At 40.6% G+C, this 24672-nt stretch overlaps 1 protein-coding gene across 4 annotated transcripts in view; it reads left to right on the top strand.

Moving 5' to 3' along the window:
- The first annotated feature begins 6592 nt into the window (after positions 1-6592).
- The window catches only part of pcdh19 (protocadherin 19), a 60105-nt gene continuing 42025 nt past the window's right edge, over positions 6593-24672 (top strand). Inside the window, exons 1-2 of one of the 4 annotated variants that reach the window (XM_035409065.1) lie at positions 6593-9938; positions 14360-14474. In XM_035409065.1, coding sequence (XP_035264956.1) covers positions 7792-9938; positions 14360-14474 — 2262 coding nt within the window. In that variant the 5' untranslated portion in view covers positions 6593-7791. Of the gene's footprint in view, positions 9939-14341; positions 14688-24672 lie in introns of all 4 variants that reach the window. The other 3 variants (XM_035409063.1, XM_035409064.1, XM_035409062.1) reach the window with 3 other exon arrangements.

Here is a 24672-nt window from a genome sequence, read left to right as displayed (position 1 = left end):
AAATGATTGAGCAAGGTAGCGGTTTATGTGATCAGTATTCAGCAGTACTTCACTGAGCATGCTCCCTGAGTATTAGTGTCACATCGTCTTACTGTAAGTGTGCTATGAAACTGTACAGTTAAGGGTGATTCAAAAAGAGCTGCACCACGTATGCAAACCAGCTATTAGGGACATGTTCAATAGATTCTTTGCTTATTTAAAATCTTAGGGTTTGCAGTAATGTACAGCTGAAAGTTTTGTCTCCCTAAATATTTTATTAGTCATTTAGAAACTCATCCTGGACATAAGGACTGGGGGGCAAAGCATAAGTATTGAAAAAATAAAAAAACTTTAAAGTCTGTTATCATACACAGCACAGTAGCCTCAAGAAATGACTATGAACACTTAAAATCAGTCCACTTAAATCGGCGTGTGATTGAAGAACAATAGCTGTTTTTTTAACAAATGTTTTTAATGAACGCAATAAATGAAACCAAATGGATACTTGTCAGTGAGAGCAATTTCCTAATTTCCTACAATTTAACTTCTATTACCATTACCTGACGCATTAAAAAAGCTCAATTTACTGACTGTGATAGATATAATAACACAAAAATAACAACAGTTTTTAAAAACTGGCTTTAATACCCCTGTGAGTATTGAGTAACATATATACTACTGTAAATGGTCTTTATATGGATTGGATATTGTAAATGGAGTCAACTGAAGAAACCATAAGATTTCATAGTCACATTTCTAATGATACAATGTAGACAAATATAGGGGAATGCAAATTAAAGATTCAAAGGCAAGCCTTAATACATACCACCACCATAAAATGAACTTTAGTGAATACTTAGTTTTAGATTAATAGCTATAGGGCTGAATTCAATCTGTTTGCCATTGGATTGCCAAGAAAATCTAAGAATTCATGCTAACGTGAAGTGTTTGATTTAAGAATTGAATAAAAATCATTCCAGTTCAATTATCATGCATTCAACACGGTCAATTCTCCCATAGAGATTTGTATCAAGGCTTCTATATCTAATGTATACTGTAAATAGAGATAGAGAGAGGGGGGGGGGGGGGGGAGAGAGAGAGAGAGAGAGAGAGAGAGACTCACCCTGGGAGTTTAATTTTAGTTTCCTCTCATTAATTATTCATAACAAGGATAAAACTGGAGGCAAAGTTCCACCTTCACAAGCCTCCTGGCTTTTTACAAGTATCAGAAAAGGCGCTGGCCATTTAGACTGAAAAGCATTTAGAATTGCGGCTGACTGAACAGCAAGGCATGTTGGAATGACTGACATCCGATATACAGTACCATTAAATAAGGGCCAGGTCCAAAGGTGGCTGTCTCATCTAACTACAGTGAAAAATCTACATCAAAAGCACAACCCCCATAACCTTACATCTTTCACTATGCATTACACCACCGTGCAGTACATCAGGCCAAAAAGCACTCCCACTGCATTTTCAAAGACGCCACGACACCTACTTTAAGAATGGTGCAAGACCGTGCAACAATGACCTCAGAATCTCGATGCACAAATAAACCTTCAGAGATTTTTCTGTTTACACATTCTTTGCCTGGTCCAACAACCACTTACATGTCATTTATTTTAAATATTGCCCATGGAAGTTAATGTTCTGCTCTACTCAGCAATGGTCATGGAGACTAATACTCAGCTCTTCAATGGACAACCCAACCAAGTCTGCATTTTAGATCACTGTCCATTTGAATGGTAGATTTCCCTTTGAAATCATGCACTATGTACGTGCTTCATACACCAGAACATGGAAACACGCACATACACACGCACACACACGCACAGGCACACACACTCACACACAGTGTGTTTCTCTTAGTTTTTTTAACCAGACTATAATGCGTGACATTTTTTTTTTTGGATGAATGAAGGGTGGCAGAAAACCTAGTCAAGAGACATTACTAATTTGACTGGACATATAACGGTGTGAATGTGCATACGTAATCAATAGCCTCTAACAGCAAAGAGGGTGAGAAACAACACGTTTGTGCTGGTTTGCCATTGCCAGAACGATGTAAATCGTCACTGCACTGATATGGCTGTGGGTAAAATACCAAACGAACGGTCAGTGGGAACGCTGATGGGATCTGTCGGTCAACACGCCTGAGAAAATCGATGTTTAAGCGCAAAGATACAGTATTTACAGTATAGAATATAAGTACCCATTATGTAGTCGTGTAATGTTTTCAAAATATTTTACACGAATATTGTACAGCATTTTATTAAAAAAAATACGACTATACAAATGAAAATGTCTAGAAGTACTTGATTTCAGCAGAAGCGAAATTTCATTTGGAAACGCCATTGAATTTTCAGATATGCTAGTCTTATTTTGCGAACTATTTTGTACCCCACCAAATCTATACACAGCTGAACACTGTACTGAGACAGACATAAAAAGGACACTAGGTGTCACCCTTGTGACTTTTAAAGCGCTCTACTGTCGAAATAGGCTGGGGTATCTATGAGAGAGAGCGAGAGCGAGAGAGAGAGAGAGAGAGAGAGAGAGAGAGAGAGAGAGAGAGACTATAACGCGTTTCAAGACGTGTATTCCTATCATTTGTCCAACTTGAACTCATAACCCATTGTTTCAAACCATCAGAATAAATACGTCCACGCTTATGTCTGAGTCGTTCAACTTGTGCCTGATGTAGCCTAGTCGACGCACGAAAGGTAGTTGCATATACAAACAAGTACATTATGCTCATATATAAATAAGCATAAGCCGTAGAACTCGTGGTATGGTAGTTACATTTGGTTCGTCTTTGATCTGAAGAATCCGCTGGGACTTTGCGTTTCTTTGATGTTAATTTGAATATACGCATACGGTATGCATTTAACTGTCTGCAAAGAATACTTTAAACACTATTTGAGTGTCGATATATCGAGATTTGAACCAGGCATTGCATGTGTGTATTTTATGGAAGCTGTGTTCGGCCATTCAGATGTTTCCATCGTTTGCAAGAGTAAACTCTAAATTCTTTGCAAAAGCAAAGCTACTGTGTGAACGGCAAATAAAGATCCTTCCCGCAATCGATGTCTGAAGGGTAAATATCTCTGGGACATAGCTTTCATACTGTACAGGTGTGTTTTCCAACAACCCTGCAGGTCTGTTTTTCAACCGCCCCACAAAGATACAAGTTACTACACCGGCGCTATCCATGCTTACACACGCAGGGATGCTTGTGACAAAAACAGCCGCAGGCTTCATTCTCTTGCTCAGTTCTGGTGGCGCCATGTTTCCCGTATTGATCGGTAAGATCTCCAAGTCCACAGACCACAAAAAATACATCACTGTCCCTGATCTGAGTAATGAACAAGACAGGAAATTTTTATTACATCAGGACAGGAAAAGAAACTATATAGGCTCTCTGTACATCGACAGAGACAAAATACAATTAACTTATCAAAATAGGGGGCGCTTGATGTCAGGATCACACAGTAAGTAAGTGAATTTATTGAAGTTGTTTGCTTAAAAAAATCTATTTAAAATGAATAAAAACAGATACCAATGCTAGGGGAGATGAGTTGATATCTCACTTTTTTGTGCTGTGGTAGTCTAGTGTGCTTCACTGCAATATCCAAAGTCGTTTATATTATGAAGGAATGGTATAATGCAGTTTAGCTATTGATGTATTAATCAACATAACATAGTTATTTTAATATTTCAGTTGTTGAACTATCATTGAACAGGACCAATAGCAAAGTCAATTGTAACATTAAATGTACAAAATCAAATAAAACCTCACGTTCATGTATTTTGCATTGTTTGATCTTTAAGATTTACATCTTACATCAAACTTTACCTTCAATACTACACTTATGACACACGTTTGGCACTGTACCAAACGTGTGTGAGATGGGCAATGATAACAAAGTGCTGACAATTTTGAGACTGGGACATCTAAGCAACCAGACATGAGTCCAAACCTCATGTCTAAATAAATAAAATAAAAAAATAAAATTTTACTAAAGGCTACTGAATGCTGCTCATTTCCCCAACACCTAATAATCATCATCACCATTATTCTCAGCACTTAAGTTTTGACAATACATAGTAAAAATCTGGCACATCAGAGTACTTACAGTATGTGAGCCTTTAAAATACTGTATTCCATTCATGAATGGTGTGAGCTGAAGTCAGTACCTACTTATCAAATGTTGGGTGCTGTATGTGCAATGGACTTAGCCAAAGCTCAAAAGCCAACAGTGTGAATGGAAAAAAACAAAAACAAAACAAATATATATTCAGTACCGATTGGAATTTACAACCATTGAACAGAATTCTGGCAGTGAGATCAGTATTGTTTCTCCTACATCTTTGGAGGAATTTATTCTGGCCTTAAGATGCATTTGGCTTAATGGATTGCAGTCAGAATATTTCCTTATTAATGTCGTAATTTTACACTACAGTTTTACAATAGTTCAAATTAATATTGTATAAACTGTAAAATAAACTACCATGTAGGAAACATTTTCTCGTTTTTATGTAAATATACTACAGGTATTGTGCAAAACTTGGGTTCAAGGAATGTCTTGTCTTGGAGTTAGTCATAAACTGTTGAGGTACCAACATAGAAGTCACGGACTTGATCAAAATATGATGTATACTGTTGCTATGCAACATCCCATTCTATAACAATAACAAGGCATCTAAATAAAAGAGTACCTAAGCAATCGGTTGTCATTCATTCACAGTAAGAATTTGATAGGAAGCTAATCCTATAGCACTGCATGGACACTTAAATAGGAGCAGTCTGCAGTATTACAGCAAACTGGGTTTCCTATTAACAGACTGAAAGTACAAGTAGACCACCCTAACAAACCTGCTGTGGGGGAATGCCCCATGCGCACCATCCTTACTATCACAACCGCATTGTTACAGTTTAAAAATGGACAAAACCACCTTCGGTCATACACAAAAGACAGGAACTGCCACTATCAGTTGATTATTTTCAAATCAGAGTAAATTCTGAATAAAAACAATCAGATTCACAAATATGATTATTTGAATGTGCAGCGGTAGTCTAGGCTATGTAGCTGCATATTAACTTACAATAACCACAACTTGCAAACAGATAATTTAAAGTGTGATATTGCTAAATCTTGAACTTCCCTGAATCTCAAAACATTAAGAAGGCTTTGTGTTTTATTCTAAACTGATTTCTTAATGGCATGATGATTAGCCAGTGTTATTACCCAAATATATCTGCCCGATTCTTATTGAAAGCATGACTGCAGAGCATAATTTATAAGCCCATTTTGTCTTTTGTTCACCAAATGTCAAGCACAGTGAAATGCACGAAGCTTTCCATTTCACCGTTATCATAGGCTACTGAAGAGCAGACTAATTGTTGCACTGGCCTAGCTACGTGATCGCTATTTGCAATCACGGATCAAACGCGCATTTTTCTCCCTGCGCCAGTAGTTGTTTATGAAAAGCGTGTGGGCCAAGTAATTAGATAATTATGAGTAAAAGTGACGACACGAACGCAAGCTTGAAATGGTTGCTGGGAAGTCGCAGCGCGTGCATGGGCTGAAGTAAATGCACAAAGAGGAAAAAAATGTACCCTATTCATTTTTTAGTGTCCTGTTTTACTCGGCTTGGTGTTTTAAATGGAGAATATTATCTCTCTGTGTTCATTTGTATTCTTATCAGGATCAGTGGGTAAGCAGAAAAGGGAAGTGATGAATGCGTGGGACCTTTTCCGAACGTCTTTATTCTCGACAGAGCTATCAAGTATAATTAAGCGATTTAGCACTCCTTAACAATAGAAATACTTGAAATGGTCGATATTCATTCAATGGAATCTTGCATCACCGAGATATGCATAATTTCAAGTAACGATAACTTTGTGTCGTCTTTCTGGCCGTACAGGTATACTTTCCTTTTTTACGCAACGTGCTGTGCACACTCTCATTAATACCGTGGCGCGCTTGCGGTAAATATAAGGGTGTAAACGAAAATAAATAGATACATTTAAAAAGTCGTGTAATATCCCGATGACACCAGTCTTTGTTTCGAACCACATCGCTGTTCAAATGCATTCAAAATTTAAGCCCGAAGCTTCACAAACAACATTACTTCTTGCTCAATCGACGAGGGTTGGTATATTGTACAATTGGCCGTTTCGTATCAGCAAATTTTAAACAAAGATGAAAAAGAACACTAATGGCCTACCATGCTCAGGCTTAAAAAACGAGGACTAGACATATCACATTTTCAACTAGCTGTTGAAACTGACGCAAATACTGTATTATGCGAGGGATACGGCAAGGCATGTCGTGGAGCAGCTAACGGGTGGGTCAGATAGATGACTCATTTTCAAATGTAGTTAGTGCAATTCCCAATGGTAGCTTTAAAACTGGACACAGTATATATTGTCCAGAATATACTGTGCGTAAAATTCATCCGCTCAGTGTACAGCGCTCTGTTATGAGACTGAAGGAAGTTTTCTGAGTTTCAATGCTGCAGTTAACTCCTCCCACCACCCAATCCATCTCTCAGTAAAGCCTCTGATTGGTGTAGAGGGTTGCGGGTGCTGAGACTGAGCGGCAGGCACTGGGTTGTACAATCGACAGTTTGCATTGGAGAAAGGAACAGAGAGCATACCAGACCCAGCTGCACTGCACACCTCGGCTGATTTTGCGAATCATTAACTGCCTGGATATTTTTAAAGCTTTTGATTTCACCGCAAGCCTATCTCGAACAGCTTCTTCTCAAAGCTGCATGACTTTGCAATAGCTGTCTTATTTCGGACTTTGTATTTTACACAAACTGCATTGGAACCTGTATAGTGTTTTAAATGTTATGTATCACATCCGAAGAAATTAATTAGCTGCACGGTATCTGCAAGACTTTTGAGAGTACAAGAAAAACCTCCCGTACCATCCAGGAAATGTTGGCAAATCGTGGACTGGACTGATAGCATTAAGGCGCGTATCTCTGCAACAGCACCGTTTTCCTATCCTTGTGTGATTTTTTGATATTTACTCGGCTCAATACTACAGTTTTTATTTCTCAATGAGGATTTGTGTACCTGCCCAGAAACCGTGCGATTTGTAAACGTTGTAGTTTAAGAAAGGTAAGATAACCTTTCTGAAATATTCTTAACGACTGAACGGAGTAGACGCTTAAGCTAAAATGCTGAAATTACATCTGGATGCATCTGGAATCTTATGATGCTGCGAAGAACCTCACATATACATTTTAACGCACAGATTCTTTTGGATTTTCACTTCATTTTTATGGACTAACTTTCCGGAATTCTCATTTCCACCATATTCTATAATTCTGTGAATATACGCATTTTTTTCCTTTACCCAAAATGGTCGATTTTGAAAATCAGTCTGGGCTACCAGCTTGTAGTATATTATGAACAACACTGATTTGTAAAACTTGTAAATTAATTTTCTGAACCATTTTAGAAGGTACTGTGTTATCGTCGCTGCTGATATCACTTCAATTCCAGCATAGTATGCGAAGGTCTGTGGTTAGAATGATATTAAATACAATATAATTACAAGGTAGATCTACTGTTTAGTAAATTACATTTCATTAGATTGAGGCTCGCTTGTTATATCCGTAACCATATCTTAATTGGTTTTTCTTTGTCTAAATATATGACGTTCTCGTGACAACTTTTGATTAAATGAGAGCTATATAAACTGTGAGGACGTTATGAAAAGCTCTAGCATACGCAGTTGTGCAAAATTATAGCAGGTGCTAATGCAGATTTAAGGAAGAAAATCAACAGGTACAATGTCCTCTAAGGAAATGGATTTTATACAAATTCTTTTGATAGCGCTTTTGTGCTGGACTGTGGCCGAGGCTGTGATCAATCTGAAATATTCGGTGGACGAGGAGCTGAAAGCGGGGACGCTCATTGCAAACGTGGTAAAGGACGCAATAGAGGCAGGATTTATGGTTGATTCCCAGCCGTTGTTGCGAGTCATTTCCAATTCTGAGCCGCATTGGGTGGACATTAGCCCAGCAGGATATCTTATCACCAAGCAAAAAATTGATCGGGATATAGCCTGTCGACAGACCCCGAAGTGTTTCATCTCTTTGGAAGTGATGTCCAACTCAATGGAAGTCTGCGTGATTAAAATTGAAATCAAGGATCTGAACGATAATGCACCCCGATTCCCCACAGATCACATAGACATTGAAATTTCAGAGAACGCTTCTCCCGGCACCCGGTTTCCCCTAGAGGGGGCAAGTGACCCGGATTCGGGGAGCTTTAGTGTACAAACATACGAGATCACCCCAAATGATCTCTTTGGACTTGAGATTAAGACCAGGGGGGATGGATCCAAGATTGCCGAGCTCGTGGTGGAAAAGACGCTGGACAGAGAAACACAGTCTCACTATAGTTATGTAATCACTGCCGAAGACGGTGGAGACCCCCCAAAATATGGAACTGTTCAGCTTAATATTAAAGTCATAGATTCAAATGACAACAACCCGGTTTTCGATGAGCCCGTGTACACGGTTAACGTGATGGAAAATTCTCCTATTAACACAATAGTCATTGACTTGAATGCAACCGATCCAGACGAAGGCACAAATGGCGAGGTAGTATACTCATTCAACAATTACGTCACAGAAAAAACAAGGGATGTTTTCAAAATTGACCCTCGAACTGGTGTGATCACTGTAAGTGGAGTGTTGGACTACGAGGCAATGCATATCTATGAGATCGATGTTCAAGCCAAAGATTTGGGTCCCAATTCAATCCCAGCTCATTGCAAAGTGACTGTAAATGTAATGGACGCAAACGATAACGTGCCAGTAATTAATCTGTTATCTGTGAACAGCGAGATGGTAGAAGTCAGTGAGAACGCGCCACTGGGATACGTCATAGCACTGGTTAGGGTTTCAGATAAGGACTCTGGGGCGAACGGAAAGGTGCAATGCAGGCTACAAGGTAACGTTCCCTTCAGGTTGCAGGAATATGAGAGCTTTTCCACCATACTTGTTGATGGCAGGCTGGACAGGGAACAGAGGGACATGTACAACCTGACAATTCATGCGGAGGACAGTGGCACCCCCTCATTGAAAACCACAAAATCATTTGCAGTAAAAGTAACGGATGAAAATGACAACCCTCCTCACTTTACTAAACCACATTATCAAGAAATGATTTTGGAAAACAACACCCCTGGCGCCTATTTGCTTTCTGTGTCAGCAAGGGATCCGGATTTGGGTTTGAATGGCACCGTAACGTACCAAATAGTACAGTCCCAGGTACGAGATATGCCAATTTTAACTTATGTGTCAATGAACCCTAATACCGGTGACATTTATGCCGTGAGATCATTCAACCACGAACACACCCGGACTTTGGAATTCAAAGTTTTGGCCAAAGATGGAGGTAACCCATCTTTAACAAGTGATGCTACCGTGAAAATTGTCGTTTTAGATGTTAATGACAATACCCCAGTAATGACCACCCCGCCGCTTGTGAACGGTACAGCCGAGGTCTCCATTCCAAGAAATGCTGGGGTTGGTTATCTGGTTACCCAGATAAAAGCCGACGATTATGATGAAGGTGAAAATGGAAGATTAACGTATTCAATCTCGGAGGGAGATCGGGCTTTCTTTGAGATAGACCAAGTGAATGGCGAGGTGCGGACCACGAGGACGTTTGGGGAGAATTCAAAGGCGACATACGAGATAACCGTGGTAGCTCATGACCATGGAAAGACGTCTTTGTCTGCTTCAGCTTTTATCGTAGTCTACCTCTCGCCGGACCTGAACGCACAGGAGTCTATCGGACCCGTAAACTTGTCCCTCATCTTCATCATTGCCCTGGGCTCTATTGCTGCCATCCTGTTCGTTACAATGATTTTTGTGGCAGTCAAGTGCAAAAGGGATAACAAGGAAATTCGAACGTACAACTGCAGGTAACGAAATACTTTTTTAAAATTAATTATTATTATTATTATTATTATTCAACTAGTTTTCCCATTTAAGATCTGTAATATGTTTCTGGCATGCATGTATTTCTCATCTGCATCTTGATTGTACTCCGACAGAGGCTACACATTCTGATAACGTTGTAATTTCGGCGCATGACTGTTGCACGCGGTGTGTTTGTGTGTGCGTGCGTGCGCGCGTCGGTGAATAGGTAGGTAGGTATAAGCGCATGTGTGCATGTGTCTTGAATACATGTGCTATAACCTGTAGCATGGAAGGAACATCCGTAAAGGGGAAGTAGGCAAGAATCCTACACATAGGAAGAGCGCATCTGTTCAAGGGTTGTCAGATTTGGTTTAACGGAATGTGCCCGACGACGCTGTCTACCTTAGCCATCTGATGGTTCGTTAGTGTGTGTATCGCTGATGCAGCTGCTCGCACAATCGAATGCTGCGGCTTTATAAAACTACAGAGCACGCCCCGCAGTCTCCCCCTCCCTTCTCGCGAACTAGTCGCTGTTCACGAATTGGTAAGCCCTGTGAATACACTGAACACACCCCGAATATGGTTCGTTGCACGGTTACATACACGAACAGGATATATATATATATATATATATATATATATATATATATATATATATATATGCTTTTGAAAAATTGTTTCAAAACATATTAAATATTACAAAAGGCAACAATTATTCTATATTAGCTTCCTGTGCAACAATTAATAAATGTAGCCTACTCAAATACATTTACAGTAAAAGGTCAGTTGATATATGAGGAAATACATATATCAGTCCGGGTATGTGTTGTATCAAGGGTGTGCCAGTAGGTTTTTTAAAAAAAAAAATATTTTAATCGTTTTATAGTATTAAACAGAAAATTACTGGTCTTTTTGAGCACATTTAAACCGCCAGTGTACCGAGAGCTTCCCGGGCATAATATGTATCAAGTTAATCTCATGTATGCTTCCTCACTTATATTGATATGTAGCCTACTTTAACATAGCCTATTATTGAATACTAAATGGGGTGGCCTAATACTTACACATTATGCCAAACGCAGTTTACTTAGCCTCCGTTATTGAAGGTGCATTATATATTAGTGATCTGTAGGATCACAATTTAACGCCGAATGTAAGATATCTGAGAGAGACAGCACACCATCATTACCCATCCAGCATAATTTGCCAATAAAAAATATTAATAGCGATTATTCAGGTAGATATGGATTACAAGGGCAAAAGCAGAATGCAGAATAGGTTACATATATATATATATATATATATATATATATATATATTAGACAGATAGATTTGGTTACACTGACCACAGAACGAATCTCCAGCTGATTAATGGGCTTTCAATCAAACCGCAACGAGGCTTACATTTACCATTAACAAGCGATAATGTTATTCTTTACTAATTCAATCGTTTGAATCGTCGACAAAATGAACAAATAAAAAGTATAGGCTATACAGTTGTATATTCAGCGTCATCGATACCCTTTTGGACCCTATATGTACTCTGTTAGAGTTAAATTAACACTGGACATTTTACTGTGTACGCAACAACAAAATTACCGGCAATTGAATGTGTCGATCAAAGTTAAACCGTTTCTGGGTAAGACTTAATCAGGCCAAGAGAGTAAGCTAATTAATTACATTTGTGGAATTAGAATGAAAACATTAACCTACTCTTGGATATCTGGAGAATATCCCATATAAGCTGTTTTAAGTAATTTTAATACAATTTAATTTTTGACAATAATGCAGTCACTAAAACATGAAACTATACCACGTTTGTGCAGTGGGGCAGAATATTATTTTCTTAATATTTAAAGAAATAAAAAATACTCTTTATTAATCCATAATGCCGACTCACAGGTTGATTTCTCACTGCTGCTTTACCAGTCCACATTTCCATATAAATTGCGTTTGTGAGTTTAACCTGAAACCATTTGCATATTTTAGTGTGTACATAACTTTTGTTGACATTCTAAGGCCGTAATGTTATAACGGAACACTTGCGTGATGGTGGGAGTGCATATTTCACTGCCGAACCGAATCAGTTCAATTTTTACAACACAGCCAATAAGAAATAAATTAAATGCAATCATAGTTTTCCTTCACATAACATCGCGACCAAAAATAACGTATAGGCAGTGTCAGGAGTTCTACCCTGGTTCTCTCCCCCAGACACAGTAAATGTTTATTCAACGCAGCTCTGTTCTCTGTAGGTGGCCTGCGGGAGAGATGTGTAGGTACATATTAGATTAAAGCGGGTTCTGTGATGTTACGGCGGTAAGAAAATGGAGATGTTGCATCTGCATTAGTGGTTTCCATTCCTTATTCGTTGTACATATTAGCATACATTTCTGGTGCTAGCTAGTTGCAGTGCGTGGTTTCAAACCAGAGTCTTCATACCGTCAAAATTCAATTGAATCTTCCATGACAGACTCAATGAATAAAACGTAAAAGAAAGCAATCCCTTGTTTTCTGAAAACTGAATTCATCTTGGTATTCAAAAATCAGCATTCCATTTCAACCAGACATAGTGACCACAGTTACGTTCAGATATTCATCGAGGCATGAGACTGACAATATGGAGCTTCATACTCCATAATCGAAGCTTGTTGCATGTCATTTCTCTTTGGCTTCTGTGTAACTGAAGCACATGTTAACTGGTCCCAGTGACTTCAATTTTTATTTTTTTTTACTGTTAGCTACCTTGAGGGACTCTCGGAAAGATAATGCAAAACGAGTCATTATTATGGATGCGGATTCTAATCTGGCAACCCCAGATGCTGCTGGAGGACAGATCCTCCTACTTTGCACCTGCTCGAGGTTGATCTGGTCCTTGTGTCAAATTTCTGGTCTTGTTCCCCATAAAAATGCTAATTAACCCCAAAGACTTCCAAGACAGCCTGCTTTCAGACGGCCTAGCGCACCAAATTAGAATATCAGGCCTCATTAGACTCATTAAAGCGGGCGGCTCTGTTATGGAATCCAAACTTAAATGCCAACATATAAATATTGGACACGACACTGCTAAGTAAGAAAAGAGCAAAATGGATGAAAGAAAACCAACCACACACAAATGCAGGTTCCCAGTACTCTCCCTAATCCCTTTTCAAATAATTTTTTTTGTTCCTCATAAAACAGCTCTTCCTGCCAGGAGCTTTAATCTATATTGATGCGCAGTGCTTTTAGGTAGCAACCTCCTCAAACCTGCCTCTTACTTATTTGCAATTTACTGTTCACTGTCGGTTCCACTAAGGATTTTTCCCTGTCTGCTTTTCGATTTAGGCACCAAAGTGGGGAGAACAATATAGACTGAAGCACTTTGATTCCTGTTATTATAACAGACTTGAGCTGCTCCCTCTCTCCCTCTCTCTCTCTCGCTCGCTATGTTTCTCTCCCCATTTTGAATCGAGAAAGAAAAACAGTTTTGAGATGGCCTCACAAAGATACGCTTTTGCGCTGTTATTATTTTTTTTTCTTCTTAGGCAGAAAGGGAATGAGGAGGAGCGGGCAGGCAGAGACAGCCTCTCGGAGAAAAAAATTTAAGAAAGAATAAAAACGGAATGTTGAATTTGAAAAAGATGGAACCCCCTGGGGTTAGGGCCGTTATTTATGCAGAGCCTGATATTTTTTATGCATGTACTTATGGTGGGAACAATAAATATATAAATAAATTCTCCTCCAAGCAAGGCCTAAAAAAAAAAAAAAATAAACAGACTGTAATAGAGTGTTGTGTAAGGATATGTAAATCGGAGACACTTAAAGAACTTTGTGCTGCAGGCCCGGGTCAGATAGGAACAGGCTGTGCTAAATGCAGCTGGTGCAGTGTGCATAAAATACAGTCATGACTCAAAGCGTTTTGAGAGGAAGCATCCTTTCATAAAGAACCAAAATGGTTTTATTGACTTATTTATTTTTGTGATTTTATTTATTCTTGCTAATGAGAATCAGAAATGCACAGCACAGGCAAAAATGGCCTCAGAGGCTTGCTAAACTGTTCAGAATTTTAAATCTCCTGAAATCCACAATTGCAGAGGGTCCTCTTGGAATTAATGCGACGGGGAGATGGAGTAGGATGTTCTAGACACAAAGGCATTCCCTGCTGATGTGCTTCAGTGTCGCACGTCTGTGTGTGGCGTGTGTATTTGGTTTTGTGATTTCGCATGTTTGCATATGCTTGTGCTTGTTCGTGACATGCGGATGGCGGAGCATGGAATGGCCAATGACGCGGACAGTGCGATTTGATTGGTGGCCGGAGGTCATTCGAACCATGGCTGGGGCCTCGTCACGGGTCATGGGTCATGGGTCATCAAGGCCGTGCGGCCTATGGGGTCAGGCGGGACACTGCTATATTGAGTCTGTTCAGTTTCTTCTACTTGCGTAGGGTGGCGGAGTACTCCTACGGCAACCAGAAGAAGTCCAGCAAGAAGAAGAAGCTGAGCAAGAACGACATCCGGCTGGTGCCGCGGGACGTGGAGGAGACGGACAAGATGAACGTGGTGAGTTGCTCGTCTCTCACCTCCTCGCTCAACTACTTCGACTACCACCAGCAGAGCCTGCCGCTGGGCTGCAGGCGGTCCGAGAGCACCTTCCTCAACGTGGAGAACCAGAACTCGCGCAATGCCGCCCCCAACCACGGCTATCACCACAACTTCACCGGGCAGGGCCCGCAACAGCCCGACCTCATCATCAACGGCATGCCGCTGCCTGAGGTGAGACCCGCTCTATCCAGCGGCCAGTTCTTCTGCTTTTTTGGGGTGGTGGTGGGTGGGGGGGGGGGGGGGGGGGGGGGGCGGGTGGGGACTTTAAAGGGGGGATGCTGTTTAAGGCCTGCCATTTCTCACTGTGCGTTTATGTATGTTATAAGACTGACAAAAATCCTATCATGCTCGATTCCCTCACCCAGCATGCATTGCATTGCATTGCCATCATCATTGCCCATCTTAATGTTAAGCATGTGTACTTCATGTGTTGGGGTGGGGGGGTGGGTGGAGGGGGTTTGGGTGAGTGGTTGGGGTGAGCTATTGATGCCAATTGCTGGTTTATGTTTGTCACTCTGGGAAGAAACTGCTTGAATTGTTCCTGTCTTCTTTTCAAGGTCTTATGCAAAGTCTTTCATTGATTTTTAAATGTGAGAAGGGCATCCCTGAACATCTTTGGGAACCCAGATATGAGGATGGACATGTGGTTATGTCAACAGAGCCAAGCGGAATTTGGAGTGTTGACAAAATGTATTGTTTTGGCTTGTGTTAACTCACTTGCTTTTGCCTGTGGAGAAATTGTGAAAAGACAAATCCTGAACACCTGCCAGATGACCTAGCCAATCAGCTGCATCGTATGTCATTTCAGGTGTCGCTATTTAGACTAATCAATACATAAATACTCAATGTGCAAACAAGCCAGTTAGGCTGAGTTTATTTTCTAATTTGTTTTTGTTTGCAGGCAAAAACAAACCTTTTTTTTAAATATTCATAGCAGCAATACAGTGCCATGTGCAGATTTATCTTTGTATGCGGTTTGCTGTACTGGAGAGAAAGGCCTCACAGTGGAGGCTATTACATCCGACTGTGTGCGGAACAACCAGCTGATCTTTAGTTTATGGATTTTCAGCTCTATGAACTGGTCTATCAGATTCCGTGGACAGCTACTGTCTCCTGACCCACACATTTTCGTATGGGAAAGGTGGTGTGTGTGCGTGTGTGTTTGTGTGTGTATGTGTGTGTGTGCGTATACTTCTGTGTATAACAGAAATGATAGGGGGAAAAAAACACCCACCAATAATTGACACAATGACACCATTACTGCAGATATCCACAAGAAACTAAAAGAGCAGTGTAAGAAAGGCATTGTCTATTGACCTGCTGAAGGATTGCAAGGATCGATGAGGGGCACTTAAAACTGTGGTGATTCATTGTGGATGCCTTTGGTGGAATGCGGTGGGGGGTCATGGTGGTGGTTGGGCGGGGGGAATGTTAAGACCACCTGAATTCACTGAAGGAAGTATGTGCTGGACCTCAGCACGTTTTCCTTTATGGATCTCCAGGTAGCGTGCAGGTCATGCGCTACCCTGCAGGCCGGATGGAGGAATGAAGGAGTCATGTGGCATAGCAAGACCGGACACGGTGGCCATGCGTGACAGCTTAGCCCACCTATAAAGGGGGTCTTTGTGGCAGGATTAGAGTGCCTGTTTGTCTCAGTTAGTGGAAAAATAAGGGTTAAAAAAAGGCAAAAAGACAGATTGATTTTGATGACCTCACTTGCGACTGCTTAAAGCGTTTGATTGGCAGATTTCAGGAGGGAGTGTCAGTTGTCCGTGGCCCCAGCTTATTCCGCTGATTGCTTTTCTCCGACTGTCGGCTTCGTGAAAGCGGGGGCTGCTTTGCATGCAGTGTCCGTGGTGCTCTGCAACCCCACGTGACGTTCACAACCATCTCTTTGACCACAGCCTCTGCGCTTTCGCTATGGGTTTGGGAACACAGTGGGCGAAAGGAGTGGTTGGCCAGAAACACAAGCCACGCCTCCTCTCCCCCGCCCACCCACCCCCCCCCCCCCTTTCTTGGCAAGGCCACAGGCACTAGCTTCTCTCTGCATAGGTGCGAGACAAAAGTTGTTTTCTTCCTGAACATTCGCGTTTAAGAAGACGGCGCTGATGTAATTATGTACCTATTTATGCGAAACGCAAAAAATACCTCTGCTGTGAAATGGCGGATAATGGCTCTGTCATGGTATGCAAGCGCAGGCTGAAAAGCACCCGGGTCCACAGGTTTGTGTTTCTGCAAAGCCCTGCTGGGCTGGACTCGGTATTTTGTGACTAGTATTGTGCCTGCTCGCAAATTGTCTCCGTACCCCCCCCCCCCCCCCAAAGGCACCTTTCAGTTATCCCAGGATTTTAAAAAGGATTTCAGGATAAGGTTTAAGTACATAATGTTCAGCTGCTGCAAACAGTTTTCAAGTGCTTATTTATTTATTTATTTATTTTTGGGGGGGCGGGGGTGTGGGGGTGGCAGTCATTTTTTGGGGCACAAGATCATTATTTTTAAAGTCAATGAAATAAGGTCAATTTCTGGGCATGTCAGTTGTACGATGTTAATCGCAGCCGTCATTTTGAAAAAAAAAAAAAAAAAGAAATTTAAAATAACCTAAAAATAAAACTAATTTGCCTATGCAGACTTTGATGGATTTTAAATTAAGCTTTGATAAGACACAAAGAAAACGAATCACGAACCGTGGTTAATTTTTGGAATGCTTGAAGCGCCCTTTATCTAATTCCCGAAGTATTGGCCACAGGAGATTTGGGGTTTAAATGGGAATGAATTTTCAAGGGTTTTTTTTTTTGGGGGGGGGGCGGTGGGGGGGTGGGTGCCTATCAGATTAGCTACTCCAGTTAGTAAAGAAAGCTACTGGCCCACATCAGCAAGGGAGCATTTGGTTAAAGTGTACAGAGAACTCTGCTGGGGACCATTGCTGTCCCACCACCCATCAGCAGGTACTAAAAGTTTCTGTCTATGAGTAATGCCACTTAACGCTGCTAAATCTTTGCTTGGACACCGGATGAACCTCCCAGGGGCTCGGGAGCCGGCTACTGCGGGTTGTTTTCAATTTCCATGTCATCCACTGAAAGAGTGTTGTTAGCCCTCAGAGAACCTCAGCTTGCATAAGCAAAGGCTTCTGGAGTAACCAGAGAAACATTTGTTGTTGAAATGAAGACCCACCAGTGGTTTCCAAGGAGAGACTTTACAGTTGCGAATGGCAGAGTTTGGTCTAAAGTTAGCACTGGTAATTGATCAATAGGGAAGACAGGCAATTATGCAGCTACAGTAGGTGTCAACAGCTAGTAGGCATCTTTGGTTACATGTTTCTGATAAATGCCACCGACTATAATGCTTACTGCTAATATGTTCTGTGACTGGCCACACCAGTGATATGAATACTGAGTTTTTTGATACAGCTAGACATGTTTTTATTATTATCATATTGATTTGTTTTGTATTAACCTTATCTTGAAAATCATATGGCTAGTATGAGTTATTGGATTGCAATATCGTGTGAAATGGAACGTGAAAAAGGAATGCAGTCTTCATATCCCCACGCGTACAGCATTTCCTTTTGTGCAAAAACTCCAAATAAATCTTTTCACTTGTACTGCAATTTTGCCAAGTTTTGTTCTATGCAAATTGAAGTGCTTTTCGTCCAGATGCCTTCAAGTTGATACCTGAAAGATGGCTACATAACGCTATTGTAAACATATGGCACTTGGATACAGTTTAATCTGTGGGTTTTGTTGCCTGGCAATGACAGGTAAATTAGCCGTTGGAACCTTAAAGGAAGTTGCATAATTGCACAAATAATGCTTTTTATTTTTCTGTTCTTGAAAGGAGAGTTTTAAGAGAGTCTGGTTAGCCAAAAAAATGAATTTAAGTTTTTAACTGATAGCTAACCAAAATATTATGCATTAAAAAATGAAAATAAATCAAAGACTCAATCTGCTGATACATCAATACAACAACAAGGAAAAATTATAAGCTAATATGACATTTCCTTGGCTGTCTCACGTGACATTATCTGTGGCAGCTGTCAAACATCTGCATCTTGTGTCTTGAGATATAAATTTCTATTTTTTTTATTTAACTTGCTGTGAGAAGGATAATCGGTGTGTCTACTCATATTAACTTAGTTACCTTGTGCAATGGCAGACGTGCTGTGGCCATTTTAATAGGAGGCAGAGAATTCAACTTCCTCCCACTTTGTAAGGGGCTCTGAGCAAGGTGATCTTAATATCTAATATCTAAAGATATTATCTGAGGATATCTAAGGATAGTTGTCCTCCACCAAAGTTCTTTCATTTTGACCTTGTGTTTTAATAACTTAAACAAAAGTGTGTGTAGCAGGGTTCAGGATTGCTTTAAAAAAAGTTTTCTAGTTAAAAATGACAAAATTCATGATTAGACTGTGATCCTGTGAATCTATTTATTATCCGAAGATCTGTGCCCAGCTTTTCTTCAGTAAGACCAAGAGATGGGATGCCTCCTCCAATCTGTCTTGCTTGTTTTAAAGCTGCTTAAACATGTGACACACATCATGCAGAATATGCTGTGATTTGAAGAAGAAGAATTCTAAACTTCATTTAATATGCAGAGCTTTGTGTTTCTCTCACTTTCATCAAACTAATCCAATTAATCAGTCTAAATCCCAAACAAGATGACGGAAAGGTCACGGCATGCTGTCTTTCTGAAAGGCTTTGTGCAAAGTCTTCACTGAGCTCACTATCTCTGATGAGATGGTGAGATTTCAACAGTTTCGTGAAGAGGTGGTTTGTAACCCTTGTAAGAAGGAAAACAAATATAAATAAAAATATCACGAAAATACTGGATCTGGCTTCAGATGCTTGAACCTTTTCTTTTTTAAATCAAGAGAACTTGCCTTGCATGCTGCAATGTCTGTCTGTAGCAAACAGGAGTAAGAGGCATTTTATCTGGAATATGTACGGTATATAAAAAAAGCAAGTGCAAGATTGCAGGCAAAAGAGATGAACGGAGAACACGAAGAGCTTTGGCAAAGCACCGAAGTGATCTGAAAAATGTTGCCGTTTGAGAAATGTCACTTTCTGAAGTACATTCGCAGAAATCCTTGTGCGTTTGTGGGGGTATTTTTTTTTTCTTCTTCTCCGGTGTACACGTGTAAGCACTGCGGGCAGGCAAGCAGCCCTGAAGAGGCTCTGGCTCGGTGTGGCCACCCGAAGCCTCGTGGCCGCAGAAGCCAGCTCCAATCGGCGTGTGCCGGCCTGGCTAAACTGTCACAACGACACGGCTGACGCCACCGCGTCCATCTTGTGAGGAGATTCGGAGTCGGCTCTCCGTGCGCTCGAGAGGGAAGAGAGAGAAGGGGAGAATGAAAGAGGACCTGGGGAGCAAGAGATAATAGAAAGCAATGGGACAGACAGAGGCGAGGAAAGTAAGGCTAAGAGAACAAAGAAAGGGAGGGGGAGACCAAGAAGAGAAAGATGTTGAGCGAGTGAGAAATGGAGAGCAAGAAAGCAAGAAATTAGGATAGATTAAGATGTATGTCATGGCTTTTTTTTTTCCCCCCTCCGTGTGTCAACAAGATTTATTTTAGTTTTGGAAAAGCAAAATAACAGATAAACAGTACTGCAATAGTCATTCAATGTGGTGCACACTAAAAAGGCTTTGTGTTTATAATTTCATATACAAATGTGCTTTTATCATAAAAGCAAGGCATAAAAACAAGTCTGCTTTATTTTTCACCACTATTGGATTAGTCAGTGGGCATTTTCTGCCAGCTTCTGTTCAGTAGAAGCACTTCAGTGCGCTGTACCTGATTATTTGTGGAGGAAAATGTTTTTCCAAATTTTACGTTTTATTCGTTCCACCTTGAAATCGCCACAAATAACAAAAAGCCCAGAGCTTTTTACAGTCAGTTTAAATGCTTATAGTCTTGTCTAACTTTAGAATGACGCCCTAGTTCTCAGTCAACCCGGTTAGCACATGTGCTATTTGAACAAAAGCAGACAGAGCATTGCTGAATTCAGAGGAGCATGAAAATGACAGGCACTTGTTTGAGGCAAGGCTGACAAAGAGGGTTGCACAGAACAAACTCAGATTCAGACCTGAAAATTCTATTAAGTGTTGCTGAGACTAGCAGTTTGTTTTTTTTTTCTTTTGCAATGAAGCCGACACTGACTGATTAGTGCTGGACAAAGCACTGGCTTCTCACTTTGTTTTTTTTATTTATTTATATATATATATTTTTTTTTTCCAGAAATTGACACAAAGTAAAAATATTACTGTTGTCACCAAGACAGAAATGAAAACCCATCCATATACAATAACAAGTGTTCTGGAATGTTAAAAATGAATTAAGAACAGCCAAAGGTGGCTAAATACACTAATATACTTTACTAATAGTGTTTTGTTTTATAGTATGTACTGTGAACTATTTTGATTGAAATAACAATGACAGTGATAATGATTCTAATGATTTTATCAAAACTACACAGAGACATATAGGAGGTCAGGTAACAAACTGAATGAAGACTAAATGTTCTTGCTCCCATTGGGGCACATCGATATACCCTATATTCTGTCCTTATCTACTGATCTTAACTAGTTTGATGGTTTTTAATGAAATCACAATGGTAACAAAATGGTGGGTGACAGGAAGGACTGCCCCCAATGACAAATGCAGATTCTGTCTTTTTTTCAGCTATGATGTACATATCACCAGCATGTGACAAATTATAGAGAACACTAGACTGCATTCTTTCTCTCCCTAAAGGATTTTAACAATCACTTTCACTGATGCAAGTCATTGGTTACGGAAATTACAAATTCAGAAGAAACGAATATATGAAACTGAAGAGACGACGAAGAACTGACGAACGGAAAGAAATGGCATAAATACAGTAATACAGCAGAATAAAAACAAGTACTTCAAAGGAAAATAGTCTTTACGAACCTTGTTAAATGTGGTAGAAATACTGTTTATTCTTAATTACCTATTTAAATTGGATTACTGAAAGCTTTCTTGTCAGGTAAAACATTATACAGTACCTTGACACCAATGTACCGCATGCTGTGTTTCCATTTATGCTATCAGTGTGTTCTCTAAGGCCAGTATATGCACTCGTTACAGCCTTAGTCCCATTAACACTTTTAAAAAATGGCTACAACGCATTCGCCTCATAATTCAGCAGCTGTTTCTCCTTTAATAATTTTTCACCCTTCGTTGTCAAGATTTGCCAAACGATTCACATCATTAACAATTTAAACTTGCCGCACAAATTTGCTGAGCTGGTACAGAAGTGTCTGCAGAATGAAAAATATAAATGTTAAATGTCAAAAATGTAGTGGCATTCATTTGAAAAATTACTATGGGTATTTCATCAGCCCAGAGGTCACTATTACATATAGTTTCACTGCAGCACAAAGACTTTTTTTTGGCATTTTTCATCAGGAGTTTGGATAAAATGGCAAAACATTTTTGCTTACAACCCCATAGAGCCAAACTGCTTTGCTTGAGGTATACCTCAAAAGACTTAATATAATGGCGGACCATACAACATGGTGAGATGTGTGTGTGTGTGTGTGTGTGTGTGTGTGTGTTTGTGGGTATTTGTCTGTCTGTCTCTGTATGTGTGTCTGTCTGTGTGTGTGTGTGTGTGTGTGTGTATTATACCAAATATAAGAATACATGAGTACACTGAAGCAAATTCATCTTACTGAATCTCTCCATATCATAATAAAATATACACCCTTTGGAATCCCCCTTCATTGATAGCACATGGAAAAAAAATAAACAAAAATCTGTGAGAGCCATTTCACACTTTAGTACCACTGGTTGATGTGTGATATTTCTGAAATATAAGACTACGCTTTTAAAGAGGCGTGACGGCATGACACCAACCCTAATAAAACCACCATTGTCTCGAGATATTGAAGTTCATTAAATCATTCTTTTCCCTCTTAACCTCAATACTCATTAGCACAGATTTTGCTGCCAGCTTTCAAAATGCCTACAGTTAAATTAATGGGATAGGAAAGGTCGGCCTAGATTCTTTAAGACCAGCTAGACCAGTTTTTATTGCCAAGTGCAGAGAGAAAAAAAGGCTGTTGTCCACTCGTAAATATCTAAGAGATCTCAGAGAATGTGCCATCATACCTTATGTTTATTTCAAACAGATGGCAAGGTGATGCGAATAATGTGTGTGTTGCTTAATCATAATCTTAGTTTTTCTCTCTTGGCATCCAAAGAAGTGCTGAACAAAATGTATCTTGGTGCACTTCATGGTTATGAACAGAATTTCAATGGGTTTTGCCTCCTTCCACAGATAAAACGGAAACTGGTAGGGGATGTACAGTTGCATTTATTTTGGGGGAAAGGGGGGGGCAAATATGAAATATTTCAGTAAATTTGGAACAAATCCCAAACCATGTCTTGGACAGGAAGCACTGTTGGGGGGGGGGGGGGGGGGTGCCGGGGGGGTGGGGCATAGGCATAGCTTCACGGTCACTATTTTAGTGATTTCAATGATAATGGAGAGTGTTTTAATTTCGGTCAAACGTGGATGGAGGAGAGGTATTAAATTAAACTTAATGAACGGGGACATGTTGAAAAGGGGGGGAAAGACGACGGACTAAAACAGATTTATTCTGCTGGGCGCCGTCTTTGAAAATTGGCTCCCGCATGTGCGCTGTCTGGCTTCTCGCCTTCGCTATAAAAGATGACGCACCGTAGCAGCAGAGAGGCTGGCGGACACACCCATCGGGTCCAAGATGGAAAGTGGGAGGCCATTGTCCAAGGGCCACGGGCGCCGCTGAAACACATTGAACAGAAGGCCTCTTTCGAAGCAATAAACCCGACACTAGCGGGGAATGACCTTTTAAACGGTCCTGTTTTTTTCCTTCTTTCTTTCAACAAAGACAATGTAGGAGAATGTTTGTTAGCATTCCCCCCCCCCCCCCATTGGATTAAATGTCAGAGTCTGCATGTGTTGCTGGAACATATAAAAAAAGAGGGCATGTTCTGGGAGGAATAGCCTTTCATTTCCATTTCCTTCCTGGAGAAAGTGAGAGAGAAGGGCCACTGTTGATCGTTGATCGATGTCACTAATGGAAATCGCATGATGGACAAAGAAGAGGAAATGATCTTATCCTCCTCCAAGTCTGGCTGGTGCACTTAAATAATGAGGAAAAAAATGTAACATCTTCCTTTCCACTAGAATTGCATTCATTTTCAGGCCTGATAGCAAGGCTTTTTTTTGTGTGTGAGTTCCTTAAGTTCGACACTCAGAAGTTTAGGACCGTGCGGTTTATTTTGTTTGACGCACGGCAGCTACGTATTGACTCTGTCCTCGCCTGTGTTTGTATAAGGGGGGTGGCACTGCGTGCGGAGAGGTAGCCTGTGAGCATTAAAGCAGGCGCAGTTTGGCTGGTGTAATGGCGCATTGTTCATCCACAGAGTTAGAGGCTGGGCGTGTAATGAGCCGCAGCTCTCCCTCACATCTGGCCTAATGGGCTATGGCCAGGCGTGGCCTTCCCAACGGTGCTTCCTGGCATCAAGACTCCTCCACGCTCTCTCTCTCTCGTACTCGCGGTTTCTCTTTCTCCATGCCACCCCACTCCTGTCTCATTTTCTATCCTCTTTCTCTCCCCCCCCCTCTCTCTCTTTCTCCATGCCACCGCATTCTTGTCTCATTTTCTATCCTCTTTCTCTCCCTCTCTCTCTCTCTCTCTCTCTTTCTCCATGCCACCCCATTCTTGTCTCATTTTCTATCCTCTTTCTCTCCCTCTCTCACCTGTACATTTTTTTCATCAACTCATTCCTCTTTCAGCACCCTGTATCTCTCACTCTTTCACACAGACTCAATCTCTGGCTTGCCTCTCACCCATGCTCTCGTTCTGACCCCTTCTATTGATCTTCTATCGGTCGTTGTCTGCCTTTTTTATTTTTGTATTTCATTTTCTCTTTCTCTTGTTCTCTCCCGCTTCTGTCTTCACTGTCTCCATTGTTTTCATTCCTTCTCTCTCTCCATTCTTCTTGTCCACCCTTCCTCCTTTTTCTTCTCTCTTTCTCCATTGGGGTGCAGGGCATTAAGTGCTTTTGGAGGCCATCGTTCTTCAATACAATGCAGTCTTTTGAGAGCTTAAAAAAAAAAAAAAAACTGCTGATATAAATTGATGG

The sequence above is a fragment of the Anguilla anguilla genome, chromosome 3 (assembly GCF_013347855.1).
Source record: "Anguilla anguilla isolate fAngAng1 chromosome 3, fAngAng1.pri, whole genome shotgun sequence".
Taxonomy (NCBI): Eukaryota; Metazoa; Chordata; class Actinopteri; order Anguilliformes; family Anguillidae; genus Anguilla; species Anguilla anguilla.
The sequence above is the reverse complement of the archived record's forward strand: the minus strand, read 5'-3'. Positions and strand labels throughout refer to the sequence as shown.